The sequence below is a fragment of the Anser anser genome (assembly GCF_964211835.1).
Source record: "Anser anser genome assembly, chromosome: 5".
Classification (NCBI taxonomy): domain Eukaryota; kingdom Metazoa; phylum Chordata; class Aves; order Anseriformes; family Anatidae; genus Anser; species Anser anser.
Window position 1 is genome coordinate 35,500,517 of NC_139725.1, and position 27,508 is coordinate 35,528,024.

General features: G+C 43.2%; 3 protein-coding genes across 3 annotated transcripts; 2 read left to right on the plus strand and 1 right to left on the minus strand.

The window, feature by feature from the left end:
* The first annotated feature begins 151 nt into the window (after positions 1–151).
* Positions 152–13,652, plus strand: LOC310901147 (uncharacterized protein). Its single transcript, XM_083840270.1, has 4 exons — positions 152–2,197; positions 7,302–9,232; positions 12,515–12,584; positions 13,517–13,652. Exons 1-2 carry the CDS (start codon positions 1,250–1,252, stop codon positions 8,319–8,321), a joined length of 1,968 nt encoding a protein of 655 aa, XP_083696396.1. The 5' UTR covers positions 152–1,249; the 3' UTR covers positions 8,322–9,232; positions 12,515–12,584; positions 13,517–13,652.
* On the plus strand, positions 9,578–27,400 carry DNAJC17 (DnaJ heat shock protein family (Hsp40) member C17). Its single transcript, XM_083839718.1, has 11 exons — positions 9,578–10,518; positions 12,515–12,584; positions 13,608–13,666; positions 15,223–15,310; positions 15,683–15,765; positions 16,212–16,308; positions 17,804–17,853; positions 18,365–18,442; positions 19,141–19,221; positions 19,968–20,096; positions 27,188–27,400. Exons 1-11 carry the CDS (start codon positions 10,441–10,443, stop codon positions 27,308–27,310), a joined length of 936 nt encoding a protein of 311 aa, XP_083695844.1. The 5' UTR covers positions 9,578–10,440; the 3' UTR covers positions 27,311–27,400.
* LOC310900955 (uncharacterized protein C15orf62, mitochondrial) lies at positions 23,561–27,177 on the minus strand. The gene is made up of 2 exons (XM_083839720.1): positions 25,374–27,177; positions 23,561–24,944 (listed from the first exon to the last, which is right to left on the minus strand). The coding sequence occupies exon 2, from the start codon at positions 24,818–24,820 to the stop codon at positions 24,290–24,292; it is 531 nt and encodes a 176-aa protein (XP_083695846.1). The 5' UTR covers positions 24,821–24,944; positions 25,374–27,177; the 3' UTR covers positions 23,561–24,289.
* Positions 27,401–27,508: the final 108 nt, after the last annotated feature.

Consider the following 27,508-nt stretch of genomic DNA (forward strand, 5'->3'; position numbering starts at 1 on the left):
ATAGATTTCACTGAGCTTTAGATTTCTCCACTAATCACTTACATCACTTACATTCAGAGTTAAACACCTCAGCTGCTTTTTTGATTAATGGAAAAAGACAGGACACCCCAGAGGGCAATTCACCCTGTTGATAGGCTTTCAGGCTGCTCACTCCCTTCAGAGAAGGAGGTGAAATAAGTAGGATGAGTAGTTGACTACACCATAGTTTGATCATACACTGATCACAGCGGCAGCCTAGTTGACTTAGAAGTCTAGATTAAATTTAGACATGTAAATGGTAATTGCATGATTGCCTGAAAAGTCTCCTCTGGATCTCAAGTCAAAATCTAACAAGAGATCCAGATACCTAAAAATTAGGCTACGATCCCCCCTTATGTATTTTATGCGGTTTGCTTGTGGATAAAATATGGGATCAGTCATGAGAGGAGGGACCAGGTCTTGTCTCCCACCCTATCATGGACTCTCTTCTACAAAGTAGGTTTGGATCTCATTAATTTAGTCATAAAATAGACCCAATGTGTAACTCTCTCTCTTCCTATGTTGGCGTTTTAAAAAGTTGACAACTGTTACATGTCATCTCGTCTTCCATTGACATAAGTAAGGAAGGAAGCTGCTGAGAGTGTCTACTGAAGAAAGTCTCATGCTGCCCAAGGCACAACGCTGAGCAAGTCATGCAGGCTCCCTCTACTAGTGACTGAGGAGAAACAGGCACATTCATAGAGCAAAGAGAGAACTAAGGATTTAGGTGAGATGCCTTCTCTCTGGACAATACAAACTCTGGTGAGTTTCAGTCTTTCCTGGTGAGTAAATAATGTGAAATACCTAGCTGAAAAGATGAAGAAAGTTGCAGAATTCGTTCAGTGTTTATCATACATGTTTCAAAAGCCGTGAGTGACACCTGCATGTCAAACTTTACATCACCTAAAAATATGAATCAGTAGCTGTGTTGTTGCAGATGTGCACTGCTGTCCACAAGCAAGACCATTAGGCAGCTCGCTACTATTAGCTTGTGCACGATGGGCACAGAGGATCCCCCTGTGAGTCTGGTCTGATTGATGAAAATCGGCACTTTTGAGCATGCTCAAAAATTGCTGCTGCACAAAAGGGAATCAAGATCCAGGTATTTAATCTCAGCCCTTGTTCTTCTTTACAGTAGGTTACTCCTACTCATAAACAACCTTTCTTTCTCTTTTAACTGTATAGTCAACACATATCTTATCTCAGCAGGTAAACTGTTACAGAGGTAAGGATGGCAGCAAGCAATCACACCACAGTAACTTACTTCATCCTCTTGGGACTGACAGATCGCCCAGAACTACAGTCCCTGCTCTTTGTGATGATCCTACTAATCTATGTTGTCACCCTTGCGAGTAATCTTGGTATGATTGGCTTGATCACAACTGATTTCCAGCTGCAAACACCCATGTATTTCTTCCTCATTAACTTGTCAATTGTGGATCTCTGTTATTCTTCAGTTTTTGTTCCAAGGATGTTGGTAAACTTCTTAGTGGAGAATAAGACTATTTCTTACTCAGCGTGTGTCACCCAGCACTTCTTATTTGTTGTGTTTGTGACCACAGAGGGATTTCTGCTGGCTGTAATGGCTTATGACCGCTACATAGCTATTTGCAGCCCACTACTTTATACCACTCTTATGCCCAGGAAAGTCTGTATTTGCCTGGTGGTTGGATCATATTTAGGGGGACTCTTTAACTCATTGGTACATACTTGTGGCTTACTGAAATTGTCATTCTGTGGCCCTAATACCATCAACCATTATTTCTGTGACACAAACCCACTGCTACAACTCACTTGCTCTGACAACCGTGTGAACGAACTAGTGCTTGTAACCCTCTCAGGGATCATCGCTATGTCAACACTCCTTATTGTCATCGTCTCCTACATCTACATCCTCTTCTCCGTTCTGAGCATGGGCTCTGCAACCAGGTACAAAGCCTTTTCCACCTGCGCCTCCCATCTGACAGCCGTAACCTTATTCTACGGGCCTGTGAGTTTGAGCCACGTGCAGCCCAGTTCAAGATACTCGCTGGATCGTGAGAAAATCTCTGCAGTATTTTATACGCTGGCAGTTCCTATGCTGAATCCCCTGATTTACAGCCTCAGGAACAAGGAGGTGAAAAATGCTCTAAGAAGGGTGATGGAAAGGAAAAAATGCTGCTCATCAACTTGCTTGTCAGAATAATAGCCAATTCCCTAGGAAAGCTGAAAAGAGAATGAGGTATCAGTTTGGTAGCAATGTTTGTATTTATACCAATTATAAACATGTATGAATCAAACGTAACTGAAAAGTTAGAGAAACTGGCAGAAACTTTTTAGTACCTCAGAGAACCAATGAGATCTAGAGTGATCTTTTTTTTTCTAGTCTGTCTGCTATAATTTAAACATTGAACTTAGATTTGGATGTTAGAGCTAAATGTACAGTAGGAGAAACAAACAAACATTTTTTTCCTTTTCTTTTTTTCTTTTTTTTTTCCTGCAATTGTATTCCTTCATCTTCGTAACACATTACTAACTTCCTGGAGGAGAAGGTAAAAATTGCCTCCTTCTACTGTTTGGTTCTCATAACATATATCATGTTTTTGGTGGGAGCTTCTAGGAAAATGTTTTAACTCTTTACCTCAAAAGACAGAGACTCACAAATGCATGCTCACAGTGTTAGTTTCCAGAGTTGAATCCTGCCTAACTTGTTTTTATTGCTTCTGTGGTATTTTGTTTTTGTGTGTGTTTGTTTGTTTTTGTTTTGTTTCATTGATTGTTTGTTTTTGTTCATTTTCAATGGCATAGCCGTATCTGATGAGGCCCAGCCCACAGAAAGGAGCCCAGGATGACTTTGGGCTAGAATTATCTATATTAAACGTCCTGTAAGGTCTCAGCTGTATAAATCACTATCTCTTGATAAATTAAGAAAAAAGTTAATTTCCAAAATCCCCAATCCAGTTTGGGAAACAACTCACTTTTCCGCCACTCCACATCATTCCATTGCCACCATGAATTGTCAGCTGAGCAGGCTGTCTGTCCTCTTCACTTCTATGGAGTTTTGTAAATCAAGTGTTTTCCAGAGAAGAGGTACGCAAAATTACTGGACCTGTATATAAATTATAAGGAGATGCTCTTCAGTAGCAACTATCATGATGAGAAATGTGCAAGAGAGGTTATCCAGTGTCCTATAGTTTTACCTGGGTAAAGCTAGAGTGCAAAACCTGATATTCATCAATGTCAAGTTACATTCAGACCCACCTGGATTTGGTGGGTATGAAATTGGGGTTTTGTGAGTACTTTCACACATTACTTGTCCCAGTCAAACTTGTAAAAGGAAAGAAACACAGAACTGAAAAATGCTACTTGTAAGTCCTTCCATCCACTGCCTATGAGAAACAGATTCATAAGTGTTTGCTTGGCTGATTTTTGCATGAAAACACTTGACCAAGAGATAATAAAAATACCCAGCTTTCATGCAGTGCATTAACTGTGCTTTTAGATGGTGCTAGTATCAAAGTCTTAGGTAAAGAAGGATCAACTCTCAATCTCACTTGTTCATGTGCAAATTAGGCAGATGGACATTGTTAGTTTAGATTTCACAGTACATTAGCTTGGTAATCAATTCTATCTGCTCCTGTCCCCTCTTCTGCAACAACAGGAGAGAGAAGAAGCTGCCACCAGCCCTCCACTTGCTCTGGAGCTCAGAACTGTGTTAATTACCCTCTAAAGAAGTTGCCTGGAAAAAATGCGTACAGTGCCTGCTAAAGCACTTTCACATCACTTCATTTTCTTGCTTCATTTTCACTGCTTGGTCACAATCATCTAACTGGTTTTAGACACCCACTCACGTTAGCAGGGGATGAACAAGCCCCAAAAATGCATTTTTGTTTGTTTGCTTTGTTTGATTTTTCTCTTAACTGAATATGAAGTCCAAGATAAGAACTTGTGTAGATATCTCTATTGGACAAAGAAGTTTAAGTTTTGGAAGACAAGGTTACATTTTCATGTTTGTGGTAGCCACTGTAGAGGTCTATATCTGAAAAGGTGAGCTCCCCTCACTGTTTCTAAGCATAATGAAATACTCTGTTTATATTTAATACTTCTACACATGAAAAAGATAAAACTAAAAAATCAGCAAAATATCCCAGAAAAGAGACAAATAAACAACACCAGAAAGGTTTGCCAGCAGCTTGTTGGTTATAAATGTTGATAACACCTGGTCTAAATAGAAATAGTGCTTTCCAAATCCTCCAATTAATAAAGAAGCATGACACAAAACTTACTAGAATGCTGATCATGCTTTGTGCATCTGCACCTAGACTTTAAATTGGGAAAATTTGGAGCCTGGGATACTGAAGAAGAAGAGGAGGAAAGACCCTGGAAGTGAGAGAAGATCATGGAGAGCAAAAAGTGGCATGGAAATGATTGATGGGGATGTTGGTCAGTAACGTCCCAACCAGCAGGATTTTCTGCCTGGCCTTCACAGACCAGCAGCCACCTCCCTGCTGGGAAGACAAGCTGAGATATTGTAAATACAATGCTGGAGGGCGGAGGGGACGAATGAGTCAGTGTATGAAATAGTCAAGTAAGGTAAAAGCTCAGATCCTGGGGTTTCTTTAAACTCCAGTATCCAGATCCAACACCAGTTGTCATTTTTTCTCTCATGTGACAGTGGCATAAGTAGGATTTATTTCTCTTTAAAACAACAGTACAAGAACGTTCATGTCAAAGCAAGGAACTTTATCTTTTAGAGCAGTTAATGGAAGATGTCTATAGAAAAAAATAAGATCACATCTTACACACGGTTATGTCCCCAGAATACTTGCCCGTTTTGCAGAGATGAGGTCAGTCAGAACATTTGTGGCTCCAACCCTATGCCGCTAACAGGCAGATTCAGTTCACCTCACTTGAACAGTCGTCGTGGTTGTTTAAGCTCCCATTACAGCCAAAGGACAGCTGGGTAATGAACCGATGGCATTAGAATAACTAATGTTTTGTATCAGTGGTGGGTTATAGGCACCACAAGAACAATCATCCTATCCAAAAATACTTCATTAAGAAGTATGATTCCATAAAGGTTTACTTCTCTCCATAGGCTAAGAAAGAGTTTGGTGTTGTTTCTTCTCAGATTAATACTTTCAAGACTTAAGCAATGAATCTGACTTAATTAGTCTCTGGATCTTGATATGTCTGAGTTCTGGTTTCCTATCCGTAATGTCACACATTAGCCACATTAAAGGCAGCAGCTGGCAGAATATTTGATATAGTGAGGCAGCCAGAGACTATATCTATAGACACACTGTTTTGAGCATATTTGTGAAGTACGGCAATCACAAAATATTTCTCTGGAAGGTTTTTCTCTACTATTTGCTCACAGAGCCCTCGGATACCATTCTTTCTGTTTCCTCATTTTACCCATCAAGAAGTGAACAGTCTTGTCTAGAGTTCCCTCCAATGTGTTGCTTCAACCAAAGACCAAGGGTGAGGGGTCTGGAGGACTGCCATTGCTATCCTGGCAGTCGAAGTAAGTAGAAAAGTTTTTATATATAACATCTGAATGATTTAAGTCAGGGTTAGCATTCTCCAAAGAATTCTGTTCTATATTTAAACTGTTTATAAGAACTTCCAATTGTTGGTTTACATTTCATTTATCAGTCAGGCTGAAATAGAACCACTGATATGGAAGTTAACTCCTTGTGCTTTTCTTCTGCTCAAGTTTCAGGCCATTAGACTCAGGAGAGCATTCTGTAAACACTGAAAGAACAGCATCAAGGGAAATCACTGGGCCCTTTGAGCCTGATGTAAAACAAGTAAGGTAAAAGCTCCAGCTCCCAGAACACACAGCGGGTCTCTCCTTTAAAAGGAAAACTCTTCGTAGAACACTGACTTTACTGAATTCCTAAAAGCAATGGAAGAATCACATGTTCTGAAGAGGTTTTAAGGCTGAGCAACCATTACTCACCTGAAGCAATTATACCCCACGTTTCTGGTACATCGACAGCTAGACTTTTGAATTGCAAAACCTGACACAGATTTCAATGCCCAACAACTTGCTATGCTTTCTTAGAGTAACAAGCCTAGAAAAATACACCAGATCACTCTAGCTTGTCATTAAGAAGAAAAGCAGGAAGAAAAAGAAAATACTTCCAGACAACAGGCTCAAATTATTTGAGGTCTAACCTCGGACTAAAAGATATGCTTCAGGTCTATGGCTACCTAATTCTACCAGTCTGAATTTGGGCTGTATAGAAGTCAATCCAAGGTAAGAAAATGCAATGTGCATTAAAACAGCACATTGTTCAATAAAACAGCACATTGCTGTGTGCATTGGCTGCAAAGTTCTTGATGCACTGGTAAGAAGATGATTCCCTCCTAAATTGCTACACTGTGCAAAGCTCTCTCTACTTTTCCCTTTCTTTCTCTCTACTTCTTTGCTTCATTGTGGCTCCCTCTTCACTACACAGATACTTCCTATTTCCTTCAGTTTCCTGGGTTATGTCAGCCCTGAGCTGTGGTTCTCCCTTAGTGTGTATGATGCTCTTTGGTCACAAAGAAGTATAAAGGTAACTAGACACAAGCATAGGCAGACAGAATTATTTTTTCTGATTTTAAGAATATGAGAAATCACCTTTGGATATATAGCTAATCCTTCAGTAGTTAAATAATGATAGGAAATGACCGTTAACTTCTCATCGTTTTCTGTGAAAATAGTGTTCTCAAACCCTGTTTCTCCAAATCTTCCCCTAAGCCATGCCTGTGCAGGCTTCCGTTTGGATTGTATGTCAGGATTCAAACATCTGGCATCTGATATTGAGGAGTTTCATCAACTGTATTGATAATGATGAGGAAGAAGTAACTAGCTAAAATTAGTAATCCTAGCTGTGACAGAAACAGTTGTAGAGCTGAAAAAGATCCCTGTAAGAGTTTTCTGATGTTTTAGTGTATCATCTCCTCTCCTCTCCCCTCCCCTCCTCTCCCCTTCAGAAGAAATCTAGATGATCGACATATGGACAACATAACGTTTTAGCAAGTGAGGCAAAGGGACAAGAATCACAGATTAAAGTCATCTAGGTGGAAAAGAAGCCATGCACTCACTTTTAGAGTTCACTCCGTTATGCATAAGCTTGTAGAGATTCAAGTTCAGGAATATGTTGCTTGCTGCTGTATTTTGTTAGATACACACACACCACCTGGCCTGGAATTAAACAAAATTTTAAGGACAAATGTTTCTGTACCTCATCTTGATTCAGCATTGAAGGCATAACCAGACTACAATTTCAGAATAAACCTCAAATTGCCAGTTTGTGTTACTCTGTGTAATGAATACCGCTTCCTTCATCCTGACCATTCTTTGTAATTCAGCAGGTCTCCTGTTGTATCCCTTAAGTCAAATGGACGGGAAGAATGACAGTACGATAACCCATTTCATCCTCCTAGGATTGACAGATCATCTGGAGTTGCAGCTCCCTCTCTTCTGCATATTCTTAGGGATCTACATCATCACTGTGTTGGGGAACCTTGGGATGATCGTTTTGATTTGGACTCGTCTCCAACTTCACACTCCTATGTATTTCTTCCTCAGTAACTTGTCTCTAATCGACCTCTGCTATTCTACTGTCTTTGCTCCAAGGTTGCTGGTGATCTTCTTAGTGCAGAGCAAAACCATTTCCTATTCCGCATGCCTTTCCCAGATTTTCTTTTTTGCTGTTTTCCTCACTACAGAGGGGTTCTTGCTGGCTGCCATGGCATATGACCGTTATGTAGCCATCTGTAGACCACTGCTCTATACGACTGTGATGACCAAGAAAGTCTGTAGGCAATTAGTGGTGGGATCATACATGGGGGGACTCCTGAATTCATTGACACACACTTGTGGCTTGCTGGGGCTGCCATTCTGCGGACCCAACCTCATCAATCATTACTGTTGTGACATACCTGCCTTGCTGCAACTTGCATGTGCAGATACCCATCGTAACGAGACTTTGCTAATAGCTTTTTCTGTAGTTATTGCCCTGTTCACCCTCTTTGTCATCACGGTTTCCTATGTGCTCATTCTCTCTGCCATCCTGAGGATCCAGTCAGATGATGGCAGGAAGAAAACCTTCCACACCTGTGCCTCTCACCTGACAGCTGTCACCATTTTCTACGGATCTGTTACTTTTAGCTATATCCAACCCAGCTCCAGCTACTCGATGGAGCAGGAGAAAGTCTCGGCAGTCTTCTATACCCTGGTGGTCCCCATGCTGAACCCCCTGATCTACAGCCTGAGAAACAAGGAGGTGAGGAACAGCATCAGAAAGTGCATCATGGCTTTCCCATAAGCTATCAAGTTGGAAACCATCTCTAATGGACACAGCTCACCGTATGATGCATTCTGACATCTCAGCCACAGAACAGAATGGGTTTGGGGAAGGAAGGGATATCAGCATCGAGGATGGACCTTGCTAGATAAGCAAACACTTGAGACACAGGAAAAACCAAATTTCTGAGTCGCTTGTATTTTGTTTTGGTTAAAGAAAAGAAATGTGTCACTGCCAGTCATTTGTTTCCTTTCCATTTTAATATCATATAATCATAGAATCATTCAGGTTGGAAAAGACCTCTAAGATCATCTAGTCCAACCTTTAAGGTTTGGTGTGCCCAAATATGCACTGGGGCAGCTCAGAAACATTTACTTCAGACATTTCTGCCTAGTTCTAGCTCAGTCCCTGAAACTTGGGAAATCTACTGTCTGCTCATTCTTGGTTCCTTGGTCTTTCCTCCTGCTGTTTGTTCTGCACAAAGCGAGGAACACAAGGATCCCCTGTGGTGATCATGTGCTTTCATGATTCATGTCTCTCGTTTCTGGATTCACACATCAGATTAAGAGGGGTTGTAAGAGGTGCCCAAAGCAACACAATAAAGGCCTCTGTCAGGGCCCTCAAAGCACTAAGTCTTAATTGCCCTGATCAATTTCACCTGGACCCTCCATCCCTATACACATTGGCCCAGGAGCTCTATTTAAGCTCAGCCCTGGGCTGCTCTTCTTCTTTTGATGTGTCAGATGAGTATTGGTCCCTACCTGGTAATGGAGCTTCTTGATCTAGACCTCAGCCTGTGCGCTAACTTCATCACTTAGCCTCAGCCCTGCCTTGTCATTCTGAACATGTCTGGCACTCACCTGACCTGTGAATTGGCTTCTTGGTTTGGACTTCGACCTGACTTATCACCATGACACTGCCAGTGTCTGAGGGTAGGTTGCATGGTTGTGTGTCTATATTGTTGAAGAGAATGCCTTTAACATGTTCATGGAGCTATGTTGTCTGGAAGGTAAGCAGCTATCCGTGCTTGTTCAATGTCTTCAGTGGTATTCACCAAGCTGTCTGCCCTATGATAAAGGCTACAGACACAATCTCCTTGTGGCAGACAGTACAGCAATGTCTAGTGATACGCAATCCCCACTGTAAAGGGAAGCAGTCCAGACAGTTTTACTGCATGGGGTTCTGCCTGAAAGGAAAGCAGTAGCTAAAGAGGAGAATATCAATTTCTTTCTCCCTGCCCCCCCTCAAAAAATATAAAAAGGGAAGCTGAGGAATAAAGGAGCTAGTTTGCCAAAGGCACGAAGATTGGCTTAGACCTGAGGTTAGACTGTAGAAGACCTTCCAAAAATCATGGTCACTATCTACCTATAAGGCCATCCACAGTTTCTTCCTGCTGTTTGGTCCCTTTTGAGAAAGAGAACAGCAGTATGTACTGGATAACTGTGCAAGGAGAACCTCGAAAAAAGGCAGTCTCCTAACACAACAGCTATTAGATGTGCTAGCACTCACACCAAGGCTGAAAATGCAAGGGGCATACCTACAAAGTGGCTCCAATAACGCTTCTAATTATTTTAATCTACTGGAGACAGGCCCATTTGCTAGCTATCACAGGTCCATTTATTTCACATCATATGCACTACAGAAAGTGTGAACCTTTCCCTAATAAGGCCATATTTAGCATGTTTTGGGGGATGGCCTGTAGCGTGGCTCATGCTTTTTAAACTGCTTTCCCAAATACAGGCCCCCGCAGCTTGGCTGCGAGGCCGGAACATAATCATATTTTGTTCTGGTGCTTTTTTCATGTAACGCTGACACAATTCTCCACAAGAAGGAGTTTAGGACTGCGGGGAACGAAAAGCGTCCGTCCCCTGCAAGGCCCGACGGGAGCTGTAGTCCCTCGGCCGCTCCGCTATGCCGGCCACGGCTACAAGCAAACTACATCACCCGGCAAGCCTCGCGTCCTGCTGTGCCCGCTGGGAGCGGTAGGGTAGTCCGTAGGCGCGGGGCATCCTGGTACATGTAGGCAGGATCCTGGGAGCCTCCCAGCGCTGAGAGCGGGGAGGCGGCGAGGGGAAGACTACATTTCCCGGCAGGCTGCGCGGGTCCGGCGGCGGCGCGGAGAGAAGCCGGTCGCTAGAAGATGGCGGTCGATAAGGACCTGCTGCAGCTGGACCTGTACGGCCTGCTGGGGGTCGGCGAGAAGGCGTCGGAGAAGGAGGTCAGGGCCGTGGGGAGGCTCGGGGCGAGGCCGCCCCCTTTTCTCAGCCGTCCTGGGCGCCCCCGGCCCTGCTCTGCCGCTCCCCGGCTGGCCCTCGGCGGCCAGGAGGGGGCTCGGGGCTGGGTCAGGGGCTGCTCTCCTCCTCTCCTCCCCTCACGGTTGCCTTAGCGGTTGCTCCAGGTGCCGGCGTGGTACCAGGCTGCTCCTGCTCTGCTGCTGCCTTGTCCGGCAGCTGCTGTCGGCCTTGGCCGTAAATAACTCAGAAAGGCCACTTCCTCTCTTGTTGCCCCCGCCCAACTTACCCTTCCCTTCTCACATCTTAGGTCGTGTTTCTGAGGGTGAGATCTTCCTGAAGCGTGCTGCAGAACGAGCCCCAGACAGTTAGTTCCTTTTGCCTTGTTTGTGCACCCTCACGAGCAAAGTTCCTCCGGTGTTTGCCAGAAATCCAGTTGCTAGAGGGCGTTCTAGATCCTGTAGGTTTCTAAAAGTAATCTTTTTAATTTTGCGGGTTTGGAATTACATGGTTATATTGTTTTGTTAATTTAATAGTTAAGTCAGTGCTAAACATCCAAAAGACTTACACGACTAAACTGGGAAGGTGACCTATTCCAGCGAAGTAACTCTCTGGGTAAAACTATTAACTGAACAAAGTTAAAAGGAAAACTCTTTTCTTACCTTAAGTTTTCTCTTTTTTTTTTATGGTGATAAAGAGTAGTAAAATTACAATAAGGTAAAACTCAGAAGCTAAAGGATGCCTAACCAGAAAATGTGCCAGAGGTTAACTGGAAATTCTGTTGTAAACCCAAAACAGATGAACAAGCCCAATACAATTAATTCATAGGGTTGAATGAGATTAAGGGCTTCAGGTGGTATCAACTTCACTGCTGAGCTAGTTACTGGGGCTGAAAAAAGGAGGAGGAGATTACAAATGGGAAGTTATGATGTGACTTAAATTGACAAATGTAATTTAGAGTGCTGATCCTTGATATAAAATATTTGAAGAAACCAACACAAAGACCATTTGTATTCAGAGAAACTTTGCTGAAAGACGTGAACAAAAGGGAGCAAAACTGTTAAATAACTTCATTGCTTAGAGAAGCCTTATCTGAACTTGCTATGTAAATAGTTTCTGGTGTAGTTGTGACTGCATGGTGAGGAGACCTAACTTGCTGTTTACTAGAATCTTGCTTATGGAAGAGACAGGATTAGGCCCGTAAGGCTTCAGCCGCACATTTTCTTTCCATCAGCTTTGTCCACCAGGTGGTGCCGGGCCACCACTTATTCCACACAATCTAACAAAAAACTGGCAGTTGAGCAGAGCAGTTTTTGTTCCTTTCCTTTCTTGCATGCAGATGTTTCCTTGAGAAAGGGAGCTCAGATTATTAAAAACTTTACTAGTGACTTAGCCCATAAAGTTTTCAATTTTCCTGTGAAGTGTAGAAGAGATTAAGCAGTCTTCAGTCAAAATTTCTTCACCTTGCCAAGCTCAATTGTTGCTCAGTAAATGTCCCAAAGAGCTATAGCTGCAAGGAACACTATATTCCTCTGGCTAGAAAACTGCCTCTGTGAACCAGACTTGGCCTTGATGATCAGGAGGATTGACTGCTGCAATACAGCGTACCTAGAGGTAAAACTTCCAGCTTAGAAAAGCTCAAACTCATTCAAAATGTGGCTGCCAGCCTACCAAATACCCTGGGCTCAAATGCTTATCTTTGCAGAACAGTGTGATCTAAAAGGGCAGGTCGCTGCACTGAAGTAGAAAACTGAGCTTTTCAGGAGTCTCGCCTTATTACAGTAGACTGGTGAAAACAGGGAAAGGTATTTCAATCTGATGGACTAATGGTGTGGTCAACATCAGAACTGGACTTTATTTTTCTGTCAGGCCTGAGGGGCCCACCCTGAGTTGTTGTTTTGATTCTGTAATGTGTTTTTTTAAGTTTGCATCTCAACATGGACTAAATGATATAACTGGCAGATCTCTGTTCCTTTCTTGCAGGTTAAGAAAGCGTACCGTCAGAAGGCCCTGACATGTCACCCAGATAAGAACCCAGACAATCCCAGAGCAGGTAAGATGAAACAATATGGCTGCAAACCACTCGTGTTTATTTTCATGTGTGGAGACTCCTGGAAGTGTTTAACTGTTTAACTTCAGGTCTGTCTTTGTATGTAATTAAGGGAATGCCTGGCTTTGTGTCATGTAATGTGTACATATGCAGGATTAAGAGTTATTTTCAGCACTGTCAGGTAGCTCAGGATTTTAAAGTTGAATGCATACATGCTGGTTTTAAGAATACAAGTGTTAAGTCAATGCTGAAGTTTTATTTGTACCACTCAAAATCTTCCCATATGATACTTGAATCATGGATCTTTGGCTGTCTTAAATGTTTACTGGCTGGTCACTATTTTAATTTATGCCTCTTGCAATCAGAACTTCAATAACAAGCTTTTAAATCAGTATTTTACATTTATATCAGTAACTGGAAGGACACTGTTCATCAAGACACCTCAAAAGAAACATTGTTCTGTATCTTGTGTTTTCCAAATTGATAGACTATACTCTTACAGACTGAAGATTTAAAGCTGTAGTGTGGGGATCGCCACCAGGAAAAAATATTTTTAGTGGTGATAAGAGTAGAGCTGGGGGTTTTGATACATGCAGAAGTTTGGGAGGTTGTTTAAGTGTATGGGGAGACCACCAGCTTATGTGTATATTCCTCCAGGAAGAGGGTCAGCAACGTCGCTGTGAGATGGAGAGTTTGGGTCTCAGGCTGAAAAGCTACTTTTGAGACAGAATTTGTTTGTAATGTTCAGTCTGGCTGCAAATTGGCGAATTGTGTCTATAGATGGGTTCTATTGAATTCATGTTTGCAAGGTTTCGCTTAAAAAGAAGTGGTTGCAGTTTTTGTTTCTTCCACAGGTTTGATAACCAGATTCTAGTTATAGGTTGGCTTACAAAATGCTTTGGAAAGATTTTTTTTTTCTTTCTGATGTTCTGCAGGTCTCTTCCATAAGGGATTGTCTTTTTTGGTTCATCTCCAAGCCACTGCCGTGGTTTTCTGCATCTTACCCTTTTTTCTTCTAATTCCCAGCGGAAGTCTTCCACCAACTGTCTCAGGCCTTAGCTGTGCTAACAGATGCAGCAGCAAGGGTAAGGATGCCTATCGCTCCGTAGTGTTGGGATTGTGTGGTGTTACTCTGTGCGTACATGCTGGAGTAGTGAAAAATCTCATCCTGTCTGCCTTGCTCTGTGCTCTCTTCTCCAACTGAGCTTTCATGAATGCAAGTCTTGTCTGTTCCCTGTTGTTGTCCAGGTTATCTAATAGTAGGCACCAGATAAGGACTTCAACAAATGTTCTTTTCCTGATCTGATGTGCTGGGAGTAGCTTTGTTTTGTGGCACGTGTGAGATACTGTTTTAATAATGTGCTCAACTGGGATATATCTATCTTAAAAAAATAACCACCACTTTCAGTGGTGCTTTAAATTTGTGTGACAACAGTGTATTTGCAGTTCGCTTGAAATCAAGGTCTGACATAAATAGTATCTAGACGTGATCGCTAGGACTCAAAGCACTTCTTTCAATGGGGCATGAGAGACTTGTAAACTGAAAAGCTCATAGTCGTGATCTCTCTCCTTTTGCTACATAAGCTTTGCAGGCTGCCAGATGTAGCTTGGACTCTCTGTTCTTGCTGCGAGGAAGTGTTTGAGTGCCTACTGCTCAAGGCCTGAAAGTAATCCGAACATGTGAAAGGAAAGAATAAAAACAAAATGAAAGCAGGCCAGCATGAGCAAGTAACCCTATCCAGATCAACTTGAGAGAATTCATATAAAATTTTTAGCTCATAAGACTTAAAAGCATGAAATAGCTCTTCTCTTTTCAAATACTGGCAAAGATTGTAATGTTTGATCCAAGGGGCAATGATGCTTTTGGTATCCAAGAAGTTTTTGGCTTGTATACCTAAAAAGGAAAAAAGTGTTTAGGAAACGGTTTGCTTGCATGAAGGGAAAATACCAATTTTTCTTATTTATAAAGCAAGAGCAGAGCTCTCATGAACAATTATTCAAACAAGGAAAATGCTCAAGTGCTGTTTGAGCTTCTGTGTAGGGCCATGCTTTACCTACTACAGAAAGATTCTGAAGGTTGATTAACAAATTATTCACTGGATTGCGCAGATGTCAGTAAAGCTGCCAGTTTACCCTGTTTAAGTCTCTCTACGTGAATGTTAATGTGCTGTTGCACTGAAGGATTCTGATGTTCTTTGCTCTTGATACATTCATGTCAGTCAAGCATCTGTCCTGTGAGTAAATTCTTCATATAAAATAAAACCTTTTTAATGATAAAACTATGCCCTAAGCCAAATCTGAATTGCTTCCAGTGCCCCTAAAGCTACTTCTGGCCTGTTCCTGAAAAATACATATTTTTCCCACCTCTGAAGATGGGTGAGATTTTTTTCTACAGTCCACTTTGCATTTACTCCTAGACTTCCTCATCCTTTCAGGCTGTGTCTGGAAATCCTGGGGCCTCTTACCTTTCAGGATACTTGTGTTAATGTCCAACATTTTTAGAAGTGCTAGCAAGAAGCAGAAAATGCTTCACATCTTGTTAAGCAGTGTTTCGGTATCTGACTTCTCCTTCATTCACAGCTTTCATTTTTTTCCCTATTGCTTTATATGTACTTACACTGTTCTGTTGGTTCTTTGACAGGCAGCATATGACAAAGTGAGAAAAGCCAAAAAGCAAGCCGCAGAAAGGACACAAAAACTTGATGAGAAGAGAAAGAAAGTAAAGCTTGGTAATAAAACTTAATTTTCTCTGGGCTTGGAGTCTTCATTAGCTGGGTGCTTGAATTTCTGCTGCTGGAATTCACCACTAATTGTTAAACTGCTCTTCATCTGTGATGGCTGTTTTTTAAGCCTAGTATAATATAGTAGCCATCTGAAATATCTAATAGTCATAGCTAGGGATGGCAAGTGTGGCTTTTGATGACCATTAGGACTGCTGATATGTGGCTGTGCCTGGGCTGAGGAGAGAGAGCAGAGCATCGGGTCTCTACTTTGAATCTGTTGTAGACAAAGCAAAGTTTGGGATCGTTCCATCCACCTCTGGACAGCAGTGTCATCAGTGAAAATTCTCTCTGCATTGTTCTAATTTTTTTTCTCTGCAGATCTTGAAGCTAGGGAACGAGAAGCTCAGGCCTGTGACAGTGAAGAGGAGGAGATCCGGATAACAAGGACATTAGAACAAGAGGTAATGATCATTTTAAAGTTCTTAAACTGTACTTGAGAAGAATCACTGGAAGACTTTACATTCATAATGCAAACCACATGAAGAGGTATAACAACTCTGTGTAGCAGTCATTCAGCCTTTTGGATTAATGGGCTCTATGAAAGAGAGGCATGTGGAGCAGTCTGGCAGATGTCTCTGTCCCAGGGTTTGGGGTTTTTGTCTACTCTTTTGTGTAGCAGAAAGTAACAGCTAACTGCGTATATGCTGGCTGATAGGGACTGTGTCAGTAGGATCACAAGGGATGCAATTATTATATGAGCACTGGAGATGGCATGGGGGAACGAGGGGGAGGTTTGCCCCCAGGAGATGGGGGAAAGGCAAAAGTGGTCCTTGGCAGTCTTCAGCTGGCATGAGCCAAGTGTGGAACTGTGCACTGAGATATCCATGCTGTCCTAACTCTGCTCCAGATAATACGACTGCGTGAAGAAGGCTCTCGTCAGCTTGAAGAGCAGCAGAGACTCATTCGAGAACAGATCCGGCTTGAAAGAGAGCAGCGCATCCAAGGTGAGAATAGGTGAGACTGGAGTCCTTAGCCAAACTAAGTTGCCCCTAGGACTCTTACTTCTCTGCAGATGGAGCAGGGCTTGCATGCAAATGCAGCCTTCTGACTTGGTCACATTGCTGTATATAGGATCGGATCCTACTTAGCACCTTTTTCAGGGGTAAGTCAAAAGAGGAGCATTTCTGTGAGGCTTTTTTCTTATGTGGCATATTTCTGCTCCTCTACAATAAATACTCTAAAGCATTGGGTGGCCTGATGTGGATCCCCACAGGTGTGCTGGAAGGAAACCTAAAGTCCAACTCATCTGTCACAATTAAAGCGGTCAGTGTTGCGCACACAGAATAAGGACTGATTCAAGGTTGCCAAAAAATAAACCCACCACATGTTGTTGGGGCTACTACCTCTGTATCCCCGTGAAAATTCTTAGTACCCAAAAGAGACGCAGTGAGGAAAATGAAGTTTTGCATAGTCTGTGGTTGCTGAGGTTTTACTTCCTGGAATTTAATTTTCTCCCTCTAATTCTTATGGGCTGCTTAGTAGCTGTGGTTAGTTTCCCTTGTAAAAGGAGGGGATGAGGTGTTTCTAGAATCCCAGTTCGGCTCTGGGATTCTTGAAACTCATTCCCATCCCCACATCTCTCTAGTGATTTGCCTTTTTTTAAATATTCTGTATTTCTGTGGGCTTAAAATGCAGTTTTATATTTCAGGAAGTTCTGTTCTGCTTTTCAAAACATGTTAGAGTGCTGTTTAGGGTTTCAGCTCAATAGAAGAACTTACTGTCTTTTGCTTCCTACCCCTTTCGTGTTCTGGCTATTGCCATAGTATAAGATTTTTTTTGCTTTCTCACAGGAAAAACGATCTAAGGAATAAAAAAATAAAAAACACCAGAGGTCCAGATGCAGAAACTGTTTTGGGGTTGCCATGGGTTTCCTGTATGACAGTCTATAAGCTGTTCAGCCCACCCTAACCTCTCTTACTTCATTTCACATATTGGAAATTGGGAAGGATGTTGAGCATTTACTTACCATAAATCACACTCTGATCCTCGGAGCAGGAGCAGATCACTATGAAGTATTTTGCTATTAAATATTTAGTTGCAGGGCCAGATTAAATTCTTAAGCTATGTCTTAGCATTGTTTTTTTGTCCTCCCTTATTTTTCCTCATTTGTTCCTATCAGCACAGCCCTTTTGCAGGGAGAAGTGTCACAGAATATAGCATGTCTCACACTTGTGTTTTTAACTTAGCTGTTTTCTGACCTTGATCATGGGCAGCCTGGGCATCACAGAAGGAAAAAATGCAGACATCCAGTATTGAGTTTACACTACAGCTCGTACTGATACTGTTGTGTAAGACTTTTGGGGTGCTGAACTGATCTAGTGCAAAAGAAATCCAGAAGTGTGCTTGCTATATTCTCAGGGCAAATTTTGTGCTAATGCTGTTTAGCTGATGAATTTTTAACCATGTCCTTTTCATCTTTATTTTCTTTCTCCTCTTTAGGCAGGCAAGAAGGAAATGGAGCAGAAGGCAGAATAACTCCTAAACTCAAAGTAAGACATCCCTAGAAAGATGGGTTTTGGTAAAATCTGGTAGAACTTCTGCAGTTTTGGGAAACAGAAGGGACTCCTGCTGAACCGGCGTGCCCCTTTGTACAGAGGTGGTGAATCTCCTCTACTTAATGCACATCATGCATGCCAACAGCTCCTCCATGCATGTGTTGCTGTTTTAAAGCACCCTTCCTTCCCTATCCTTTTCTCCCCTACTTTCTGATCTGAACATTTCAGCCATCTCTGCTTTAGGCACTGAGAAACGTCTGTTTTTTACCCTGATATAGCCATTAATATGCCTTCAAGTTTAATTTTAATTCTAGTTAGGCTTTTCTCACTGTTCCACAAATAATTTGTTCCTTTTTTGTGCTGATGTTGAAGTCATTGTCTTGGCAATTCTGGGACTGTAGCTGTAAATAGCAAACTTGATTATTGTGCAGGTGGTATGAGCTGTATTCAGCATGGCAACATGTGTTCAGCTGGACAAAATTAACTTGTTGCATTTGTTTCCTAGCTAAAATGGAAATGCAGGAAAGAAGATGAGACAGGAGGGGGATACTCGAAAGATGTTCTGTTGCGGATTCTCCAAAAGGTCCTATCTGATGTTTCTCTATTCTGTGATCTTTCCCTGTTCTCAATGCTGTAAGAATGGATAGTGAATTTTGGGAAGCTCCATATAAACCAGGGTAGCTCATTTTCTTCTCCGCTGAGCCCTCTTGATCATGCCATTTCCAGAGGTCATCGGCACAATCCATTAGCTGTAACTGCTCCTGAGGTGCACCTCTGTCTTGTTCCCAGCAGGGACTCCTAGTGAAACAGAGCAAACGCAAACTCTTCCCCTTCAGTGGATCGGTTCATGCCCTTTATAAGGTTTAGACAGGCTGTGTGGTTATGGTGCACTTTTACCTTCACTTTAAGCACTATGCATTAACTTCTCTGGGGAGTTGGGAGGCAGGAATAGACAAACCTTTGATCTGATTAACCCCAGCATGTGGTCTGTATTTTCCCTTCATATGAGTATCTCCCGTAGCTCTGACTAAGCTGAACAATCCCCTTGCATTAGGGCTCACTGGAAGCAAAGTGTGTAGCTACATGTCTCCCCAGCACTGTTTCCTGGAGGGACAGAAATCATGACAGGTTGGGATGAATGGGAGACTGTGCAAGACAGAAAGGGTGACAGCTCAAGCCGCCTGTCTGTGAAGATACCTCTTCTCTTTGCAGGTACTCCATGTGTAAACTTTTCTTTTTATTAACTTTTCTTTCTCTCTCTCTCTCTCTCTCCCCTAACAGTATGGTGATGTTCTAAATTTGTTGATCTCCAGCAGGAAGACTGGGAGTGCAGTTGTGGAATTTGCTACGGTTAAGGCTGCTGTAAGTCTGGTGGAGACTGCAGATGTGTGCGGTGGAAAGTGGGCAAGAAGGTGCTTCAGAAGGGAAGGGTTTGCTGTCTGACAGCCTGGAAACGCTGCCTTGTCATTAAGGCAGTGGAGAAGGGTAATGAGAGTCTAAAGGTATAGATGCATGAAGGGAGTGGCAAAGCTTGAGGCGTAAACCCAGAGCAGATCATGCACATAAACAAGCAGGCTGTGCATGTAAGCAACTGAGGGAAGAGACACTGCTTTAAAGAGCAGACATTAAGCTATTTAACCAGCTCTCACTGAGGGTGAATTACCAATTGTGGAGATGGGCTTAATGAGTCTTAGAGGTTATATCAGGCATTTGCAGTTTAAAAGAAATCTAAATGTCTTGACTCACAATGAGTTATAATAATTCATGTTACTGTGGAAGCAGAATGCATCAGTTACCCATGTTTTAGTAGTTCCATCAACTTAAACTTACATTACAAGAGTCTCTTTATTCCTTGTCACTGTTCTTTCACTCGATATATTCAAACAGTCAAAAAAAAAAACAAGAAAAACTGTCTGTGCCCTGTTTATCAGAAGTACTGGCAGTGATATGTTCTATCTGTGCTGGATGTGGGTATGGGACTTGAAGGGTGCTTCTCATGTACGGCAGCTGTGAAATCTTCGTTGGCATTGGTAACAGGCTGAGATAGAACATCTCCTAAGACTGTTAGTGAAATGTGAGGGAGTGTGACCCAATATTTTCATTGATAGGAGATGGCTGTGAAGAACGAAGTTGGCCTGACAAATAATCCTCTAAAGATTTCGTGGCTGGAAGGCCAGCCCCAGAACAATCCCAGCACTGTCCTTTCTGACAGCAGTAGTCAGCCTAGGACTTCACAGGTAAGGAGAACATAGGCTGCTGTTACCTAAGTCTGTTTCTATAGCAACCCAAATTTAAAAGGATGCTTTGCATTTATGGTAAGATGCATTGATTCCTAGCAGAGCTGGAAAAGAAGCTCTTAGTGAAAGGTTTGGCTCTCTGATGATCCTTTTTATGCTAAAGCGGTGGCTTTTTTAAAGGACCTTTTGCCTGAGTAGCAGCACACTGAGGCACAGGCTACTTGAGTGACTGGATCTTTGCACAATGTGTCTGTCTCTCTTTGAAAAGTGAAAAACAAGGATGCTTCTTGCTCAACACGAAGCTTCTAATGCCATTCTTCTGTGAATTTAGTAGACTTTGTGGGAAACCTCTGGTTGATAGCTCATTAAAACAGAAGACAGCTCTCCTAGAAGGCAGCTTTAGGGAGCTCTGGTTACTGCATTCAGAAGAGGGTGGAATTTCAGTGCTGAAACCAAACCTATGTTCTTAGGGTTTGCAGGAGGGAAAGAAAGTAATATCAAATTGAATATCCTTGTAAAGAGGCCTTATTGTCTGATTTGGGTTGTCTTCGCCAGTGTTGTTAAAGCTTGGTAGGCGCTTCAAGTACAAGGTATTTCGTAACTTAGCTGCTTCCTGTTTGTTCCACCAGATGATCAATCTGTAGTTGTTGCTTCAGTCACAAAATGCATAAAAGGCAACAACAACTAGTGGTTTAAACATAGAAGCTAAATCACTCCTTGCGCAGGCAATGCTGCAACAAATTGTTGGCTGTCAGTTACCCCCTGCTCCTGTTGCCTCTTTGGAGTAGGAACTATAGCCACTTCTTTTACAGCATGTTAAATTCTGTGCTGTAGAGCTAAGTGTAGTATATCTCATGTTCTGCCTGTTTTCTGGACTAGTTAGTAATTCCTTCCCTGAGACAAAGTGCAAAGGGGCCTGAGATCCTCTGGTTATGTGAGTTCCAGTTCAAACTTCATGTGACACTTCCTTCCCTCTCCTTTTCCCCTGCCTTATGTGCTACAGGTGTCCTTAGTCCACATGTCTGTGTCTCAGTCAGCCTTGTATGTGTTCATGGCCTAAATATTGTAGTGGCTTGTGAGACTGTTCAATGCATTCTCTCCTGACTTTTCAGGTATTTTATTTACAGAATTTACATATCAAAATGCCTTGCTGCTATCCTAGTTTTGTTTAGGGTTGTATGTTCTGTCTGAACAGCCTGGGCTGAGCCAGCATCATTTCCCAGACATCTCAGGCAAAGGCAGTTAGAGCATCTGAATTCAGTAGCCAAGCAGATCTTTGTGTGTGGTGTAGAACCAGTGAGCCCTGCAGACACAGCAGATTCACAGAGTTGGGTCAGAGTGTTAGAAGACAATTTGGGAAAAAGTAGAATCAAGTCTGACTATCCCTCACTAGTGGAGAACAAGAACTGTCTCTGAAGAGTTCATTCATACCTGACGGGATCACTAGTGCAAAAATTGTTAATGGATTCTTGTCTCTGTGGGTTCAACTGTGAAAGACTTAGCATTTGACTAACTTTGTCTTGGCTTCTTTCCATGACCAAAGCTTTGTTAGTTTGAAACTGCAGCGTCTGCCTGCTGCAAAGGATTAGCCTGGTGGAGCCAACAGCAAGGCAGGGCAGGCTGAAGCAGCTGGTGGTGTTCGCGCTGTGTGGAAGTGGTGACTCACTTCTGTCCAGCACACCTTCATCAGTCCTGTGCTAGCTCTCAAAATAGTGAGGAGTTATGGCCAGTGGCTTGTATCCTTTCCCAGGAGTTGCACTTGTGATGCTTTTCCTTTCTACTGCTTTTGTGTAAGCAGCTGCAACTCTGCTTGCATTGTAGTCTTGCTGTCTAGGCTAAGATCTCTGAGCTGCTCTGGTTCCTTTTCCTACTCCCTACACCATGCTTCCCCAAGGCCTGCTGCTGCTTCCACTAAGATGTTTCCAAAACGTGTAACTTGGTCATCACTTCTCTTGGCTGTATTGCTTCTAGGTGTCTTATCCTCTTTGTTCTCAGCTCTTAAATTCTAGACTATCCAAAATGAGGTCTTTTGGGTATCAGTTGCCACTGCCCTGATCTACTCCCTACCTTATCCCTTCATACCCGGTCTGGCTTTCCATCCATCACAGACTACATTCTCATTTTCAAGCTGCGCTAATTTCATTCTGATTGAAGCTGCCCTCATTTCCTCTTTGCTCTCTCTGGGTAGCTCCTATTTTTGTCTGATTCCACCCCCTGTTTGCTCCCACTCTGTGCAAATGAAGCTCCTTCCCTGCTCTGCTTCAGAAAACAGCTGAAGAGCTGCACTGTTCTCATGGCAACACACTCACTACTCATCCACTTGTGCTCTGTGCGTGGGGTACTCAGCCAGGAGCTGTGCACCAAAGTCATCAAATAGTGGAGAGCCGCAGACAGGCTTGACCAGGGCAGCTTTGGAAGCAGTTCCTAGGTGAAAGCAAGACTGCCTGCTGAAAGGTCATGTTGTGAGGAGGCAGCAAGTTGCAAGTTATTTGCCTCCACGGTTTTTACTGTTTTTTTTTTCTGGCTTGTTTCGTCCCACAGCAGGAGATGAGTGTTGTCCAGCAGTTTCTGGAGAACTGCTGGAGCTGAATAGGAGTGTTAAGCTTGAATTACAAAAGCTGTGGTTTAACTGCTATTACTCTAGGCAATTTGAGAGCAATGATTGTTTGATTGCTGCAGCTCTGAGTGGCTCAAAGCATACAAGGACTATATAGTGCTGTGAGGAGCACCTTTTGCCTCTACAACAGCATGAAGCACTTGCTCATGGGAAGGTCAGCTTTGCATCTGTGCTAGTGGTATCTCCCTACCAGTGCACCACATTTGTTTTGGGCCATCCATTCAGCCACAGTAATGTGCTGACAAAAGCCTTCTGTCTGGCATTCTCTTGCATCTTTTCTAAGCTCCTTTGAGGCTTCAGCAAATTCACGTTATCTGACTTTACTAGATTCCTATCAGGCTGTAGGTTGAGCTGTCTGTGCCTTCTCTGGAATCTGAGCACTTTGCTGTATCCTGCTTCCAAAGCTTATGGTTGTTAAGGTCTGTTGTGGTGTTTGTCTTTTTTAAAAGGGACCTGCTATCTAATCCTAGCTATGAAAAAAGACATTGGTGACCCAGCAGCTTCTGCAGTGTCTTTTTAATAGTTCACCCCTGATCCTGCCTAAAAAGTATTCAGCCAGGCAGAGCACTTCCAGCCTACAGGGTGAAGAACTGTGTTCATTTTAACGCTAGATCTTGGTCCTGATCTCTGTGCACTTTCCCTCCCCCCTCCCAGGGGAAGACAGAATACCAGCAGCTCTAGCCGTTTCCCAGCCCAGAAAAGCAGAGCGATGCTGCTTTCCCCACTCTCATAAAAACCTGAAGTGCCAGAGAGGATAAATCTTGGTCCTGCAGATAAGGGACTTGTGCTCTTGATGCCTGGCCTTTGTTGGTTTGGCTTGCTACCAATGAAATGAGGCAACAAGACATTTCCAGTCACAGATGCATTTATTCTTCCATGTCTGTACAGCTGATAGATCAATGCATGCTTCAAGCAGCAGTATCTAGAGAAATTTCTTGTGTTAGTAGACTAAATGAACTGCTCTTGCTGTGTTATGAGCCTATATAGATGCTTACCTGTTTCCAGGCTGGGAGTGCCAACTGCACTCGAGTTAGGGGAAAAGAAACTGACATTTAAAAAAAAGAGGAACAGCTTTGATTTTTCACATCCAAACTTGGTGGGAGAAGAAACATCAGTTTCTGTCTCTTGACCGTTGCCATAGCTATGGCTTTGAGATAGCAATGCTCCTGTCTCCTTACAAGCTGCCTGCTTATCCACAAGTGATGTATGTCATACCCCTTTCTGTCCATGCTCCGCAGCGTCACAGCCACATCCCCCAAATACCAAGTCTTTTGCCAAACAATGCCATTCTTCTGTGAGTTGGAGATACACAGTCAAGAGTGGGAAATTCCCAGTGTGGAGAACGGAAACTTGCCCACAAGGTTCCAGCAGACAGTGCTCTCATCTAGGCACGGAACCTGTCAGCTCCCTTCCGAAGGACTTCTTGGCAAGGACAAGAGCAGTCTGGCATGGGTAAGGCAAGAACAACAAAACAGACCACACACAACAGGGGTGATGCAGTATCCTTCCTCCTGTTAGGACTAGAGAAACTGGCACCAGCAGTAGGTAAATGTGATACATTAAATCATAAATACCTTCAAATGGCGTAATCTCTTGGATTCTGTTTCCTGAGGGTCTGCAGAACATCCTCAAGAAGCGATAGCCCCAAATCCACTTTGAAGGACAGGAAAGGATCAGACAGATCAGAAAGAGTGGTGCCATTCTGGGAACCAGTCTCTGAGGTCCCACAGTCTGTAGCCTGCTCCTTGTGGAACTGAGTTTGAGTGGCTTTGTGGTATTGATGAGCAGCACCAGAAAAGGAGACGTCAGAGTGAGAATCTGTATGATCAATGATGTTCGGGCAGCTAGAACTGTCCAGGTACAGCCGGGGAGGCTTAGGAGGTGCTTGTGCCTTGGCTAGGTTTTGCTCACTCTGACATGACAGGTAATCAGACTTGTCCTTCAGTTCCCTCAAGCATTCCCTCTTCTGGCACTGTCCATCACTGTCCAGTGTGTGGCTGTTCTGATTCAAGATAATGACTTGGTTACCCAGCTTTTTGTGTCTCCTGAGTGAGAAACGTCTGAAGAACGTTGTGGACTTAATGGATCCTCTCCGCCAAGTATCCATGCTGATGAAAGGCAAAGAGAAGAAGGAAACTGCTGACTCTTCACAGTCAGGTGTTGAACTTCAGTCACAGGCTCAGCAGCAAGCCACACAACAGGAACAACTTCTTCCTTCCCTGTTCCTGTAGCTGGAAGGAAAACAGAGAAGCTCGTATTGCAGGAAATGCAAACTTCACACTACATCCCTGTGTGCAGGAGCAGTTGCCCCATCTTACATATTAGGGAGCCTCCTTCGGTGGAGAAGGAATGGTGATGTCTGAGCTTATTAAATCTGTGCTGCAGAAACAAGCTGATGAAGAATAGCAAAGGCACACAGTCACCATGAGAACAGATTTAATCTAGCATCTAGAACAGAAGGGCACTCTGGTACCATGGTAACCAGCCACCTTCATGGTGAAGGGCATGGTATAAAAATCTCAGTGGGTGGTTAGGAAGGGATCTGGTGACTCAGTCACACTGAAGGAAACCAAAGAAATAGTGGAATGGAAATTTAAAAAGCAGCAAAATGAAGATGTAAAAGATAAGCGTTAGGAAAATTGAATGCAAAATAGACTTACGCTGTGTCGGAGAAGCACCTGAGTCCAACAGGCAGAGGAGAGAGACTGATGAAGTTCTCGGAGAACAGTGACCACCACGCTCACCAGTATGCTGGGATGCTGGAAGAAGAAGCAAATCCAGGGATGATTCAGCCAGGTTGGACCCAGAGCGGTAGAAATCCACGCCACCTTCTCTTCATGTGCCTCTTGTCACTGCTTCCCCGGCTGCAGTTCCCTGTGCGTATGTATTTGTTTTGAGCCAAGCCCTTGCTGAGTCAGCCACGTCAGAAACTGGGTTTTACACTATTGGTAATTGTCAGGATTGCAGGAAGTAGGTGTGTAAAGTGGCAAAGCATCAGCCCACACTCTGCCTGGGGAGAAAGCAAGCTCCCTCAGAGGCACCCAGATTGCTTGAGAACCGTCAGTGTGAACGTCAACTTGTAGCCCATCTTGAATCAGACTGCTTCTTCCCTTTGTGCTCTCCCTACTGTCACTTCTGATGGCTTGTTGTATCAGCAGGGCTCCCAAATGAGGCCGGAAATAATCTCTTCTCTGTTTTAAATTTAAATCCAGAGTGTGAGGTAGTGATTCAGGTTTGTATAGGTGACTCATTTACATGAGTCTCATGTAGGCTATTTTCATGTAGGCTATTTCATTCAGCCAAGCAGATGTCAGTGAATATCTGTGGTTAGTGGACAGAAGCTTTGAAGAAACCTCGTTCTGCCACTGAGGTCTGATACAATCTGTTGCTTTCTCAAACACCATGAAAATCTGTGCTGCGCAGTACCGAAAGGTTATTTCATTCATGCAGTTCCAAAGACACCAATTACAGCATACCAGTCTCTTAATTCCCCCATTTTTCATCTATTGCGGGCTTCTATTTTGTCCTCACAGCTAGGCACTCTGCAGCTGGAGTAACCACTTTGCTGGCACATAGTAGCAAATTTACCCTTGCACCATTTTCCCGCAGAAGCTTTTGCTATTCGATTGTCTTTTCAGCCCTTCTATTTTCTGTTCAAAATGTCCTTAAATCACCACTAAATCTAGTTCCTAGAAAAATCAGCGTGAGATTTTTTTGTTCACCTTTTGTCAAGATGCTTTTATTTCTGCCTGAACTGTCAAGCAAATGAGATGAATGTTTCCAAGCATTGCGGCACGTTGAATACATCTGAAATCAGTAAGGCCACCTACTAATGCTAAAAGGCTTTTGAAAGCAGAGTGCCAAAACCGCCACTTTGCTCTGAGATAGCAGCTGTCATTTGCTGCCTACATTTATTAGGTAGTCTGCAGTCACCACTTAGCTGACGTGACAGTTGCTACCACACACAGCAGAAAGGCTCCAAGAGCTTTTGAGAACAGAAACTCCTGTGCCAAGTTTGGGAACGTACCTGGTTTTCTTCTGTGCAGCTACTTTCATGCCTAAACCACAAGGGTTTGATTTTATGGCATTAGCCTTTGTAACGGATGAAGTGTGTGCTGGACTTGCAGAGCAAGCTTGTCATCCAAAATAACCAGCCGTATTTCCCCATCCAACCTCTGTGAGCTGGTGAGAGTAGTCCCAGGATCAAGAGGGTATTTCAGCCACCCTGCCTGTCCTATTCTTTGTCTTTCCATTGACACTATCAAGGGTCAGTAGCACTGTTTGCTGTGAAGCCAACCAATTTCTGTATGCCAGGCAGCTTTTACACCTTACCTGATTTTCCTTGTGTCATACTGCTACAAATGGTCTGCCTGACTCAAATGCGGGTGTTCTGAGTGGCTTTTGGAGGGGGGACCTGTGGGAGCTTTGCAATATGTGCTGTCCTTTATAGGTTGCATTTATTTTCTGCTTCCAGGCGTCTGTGGTCTCAGAGCGGGATTACGAGAGCCTGGTGATGATGCGGATGCGCCAAGCTGCAGAGAGGCAGCAGCTGATTGAACAGCTCAAGCGCGAAGATGAGGAAGAGTCTCACACCTAGCAGGAGAGAGTATGGATTCTCCCCACCCCATCATTCCATTTCCAAAGCTGTTTCTTAAATTAAGCCAATAAACATCCTTTTTTAAAACTGTTGTAGGGATACAGACTGCATGTGACTGCAGTGCTTTCCAGAGAACAGGGAAAGATGGCTGCATAAGCTTCAGAGTAAGCGTTACCCTGTCAGTCTGTGTACTCAGAG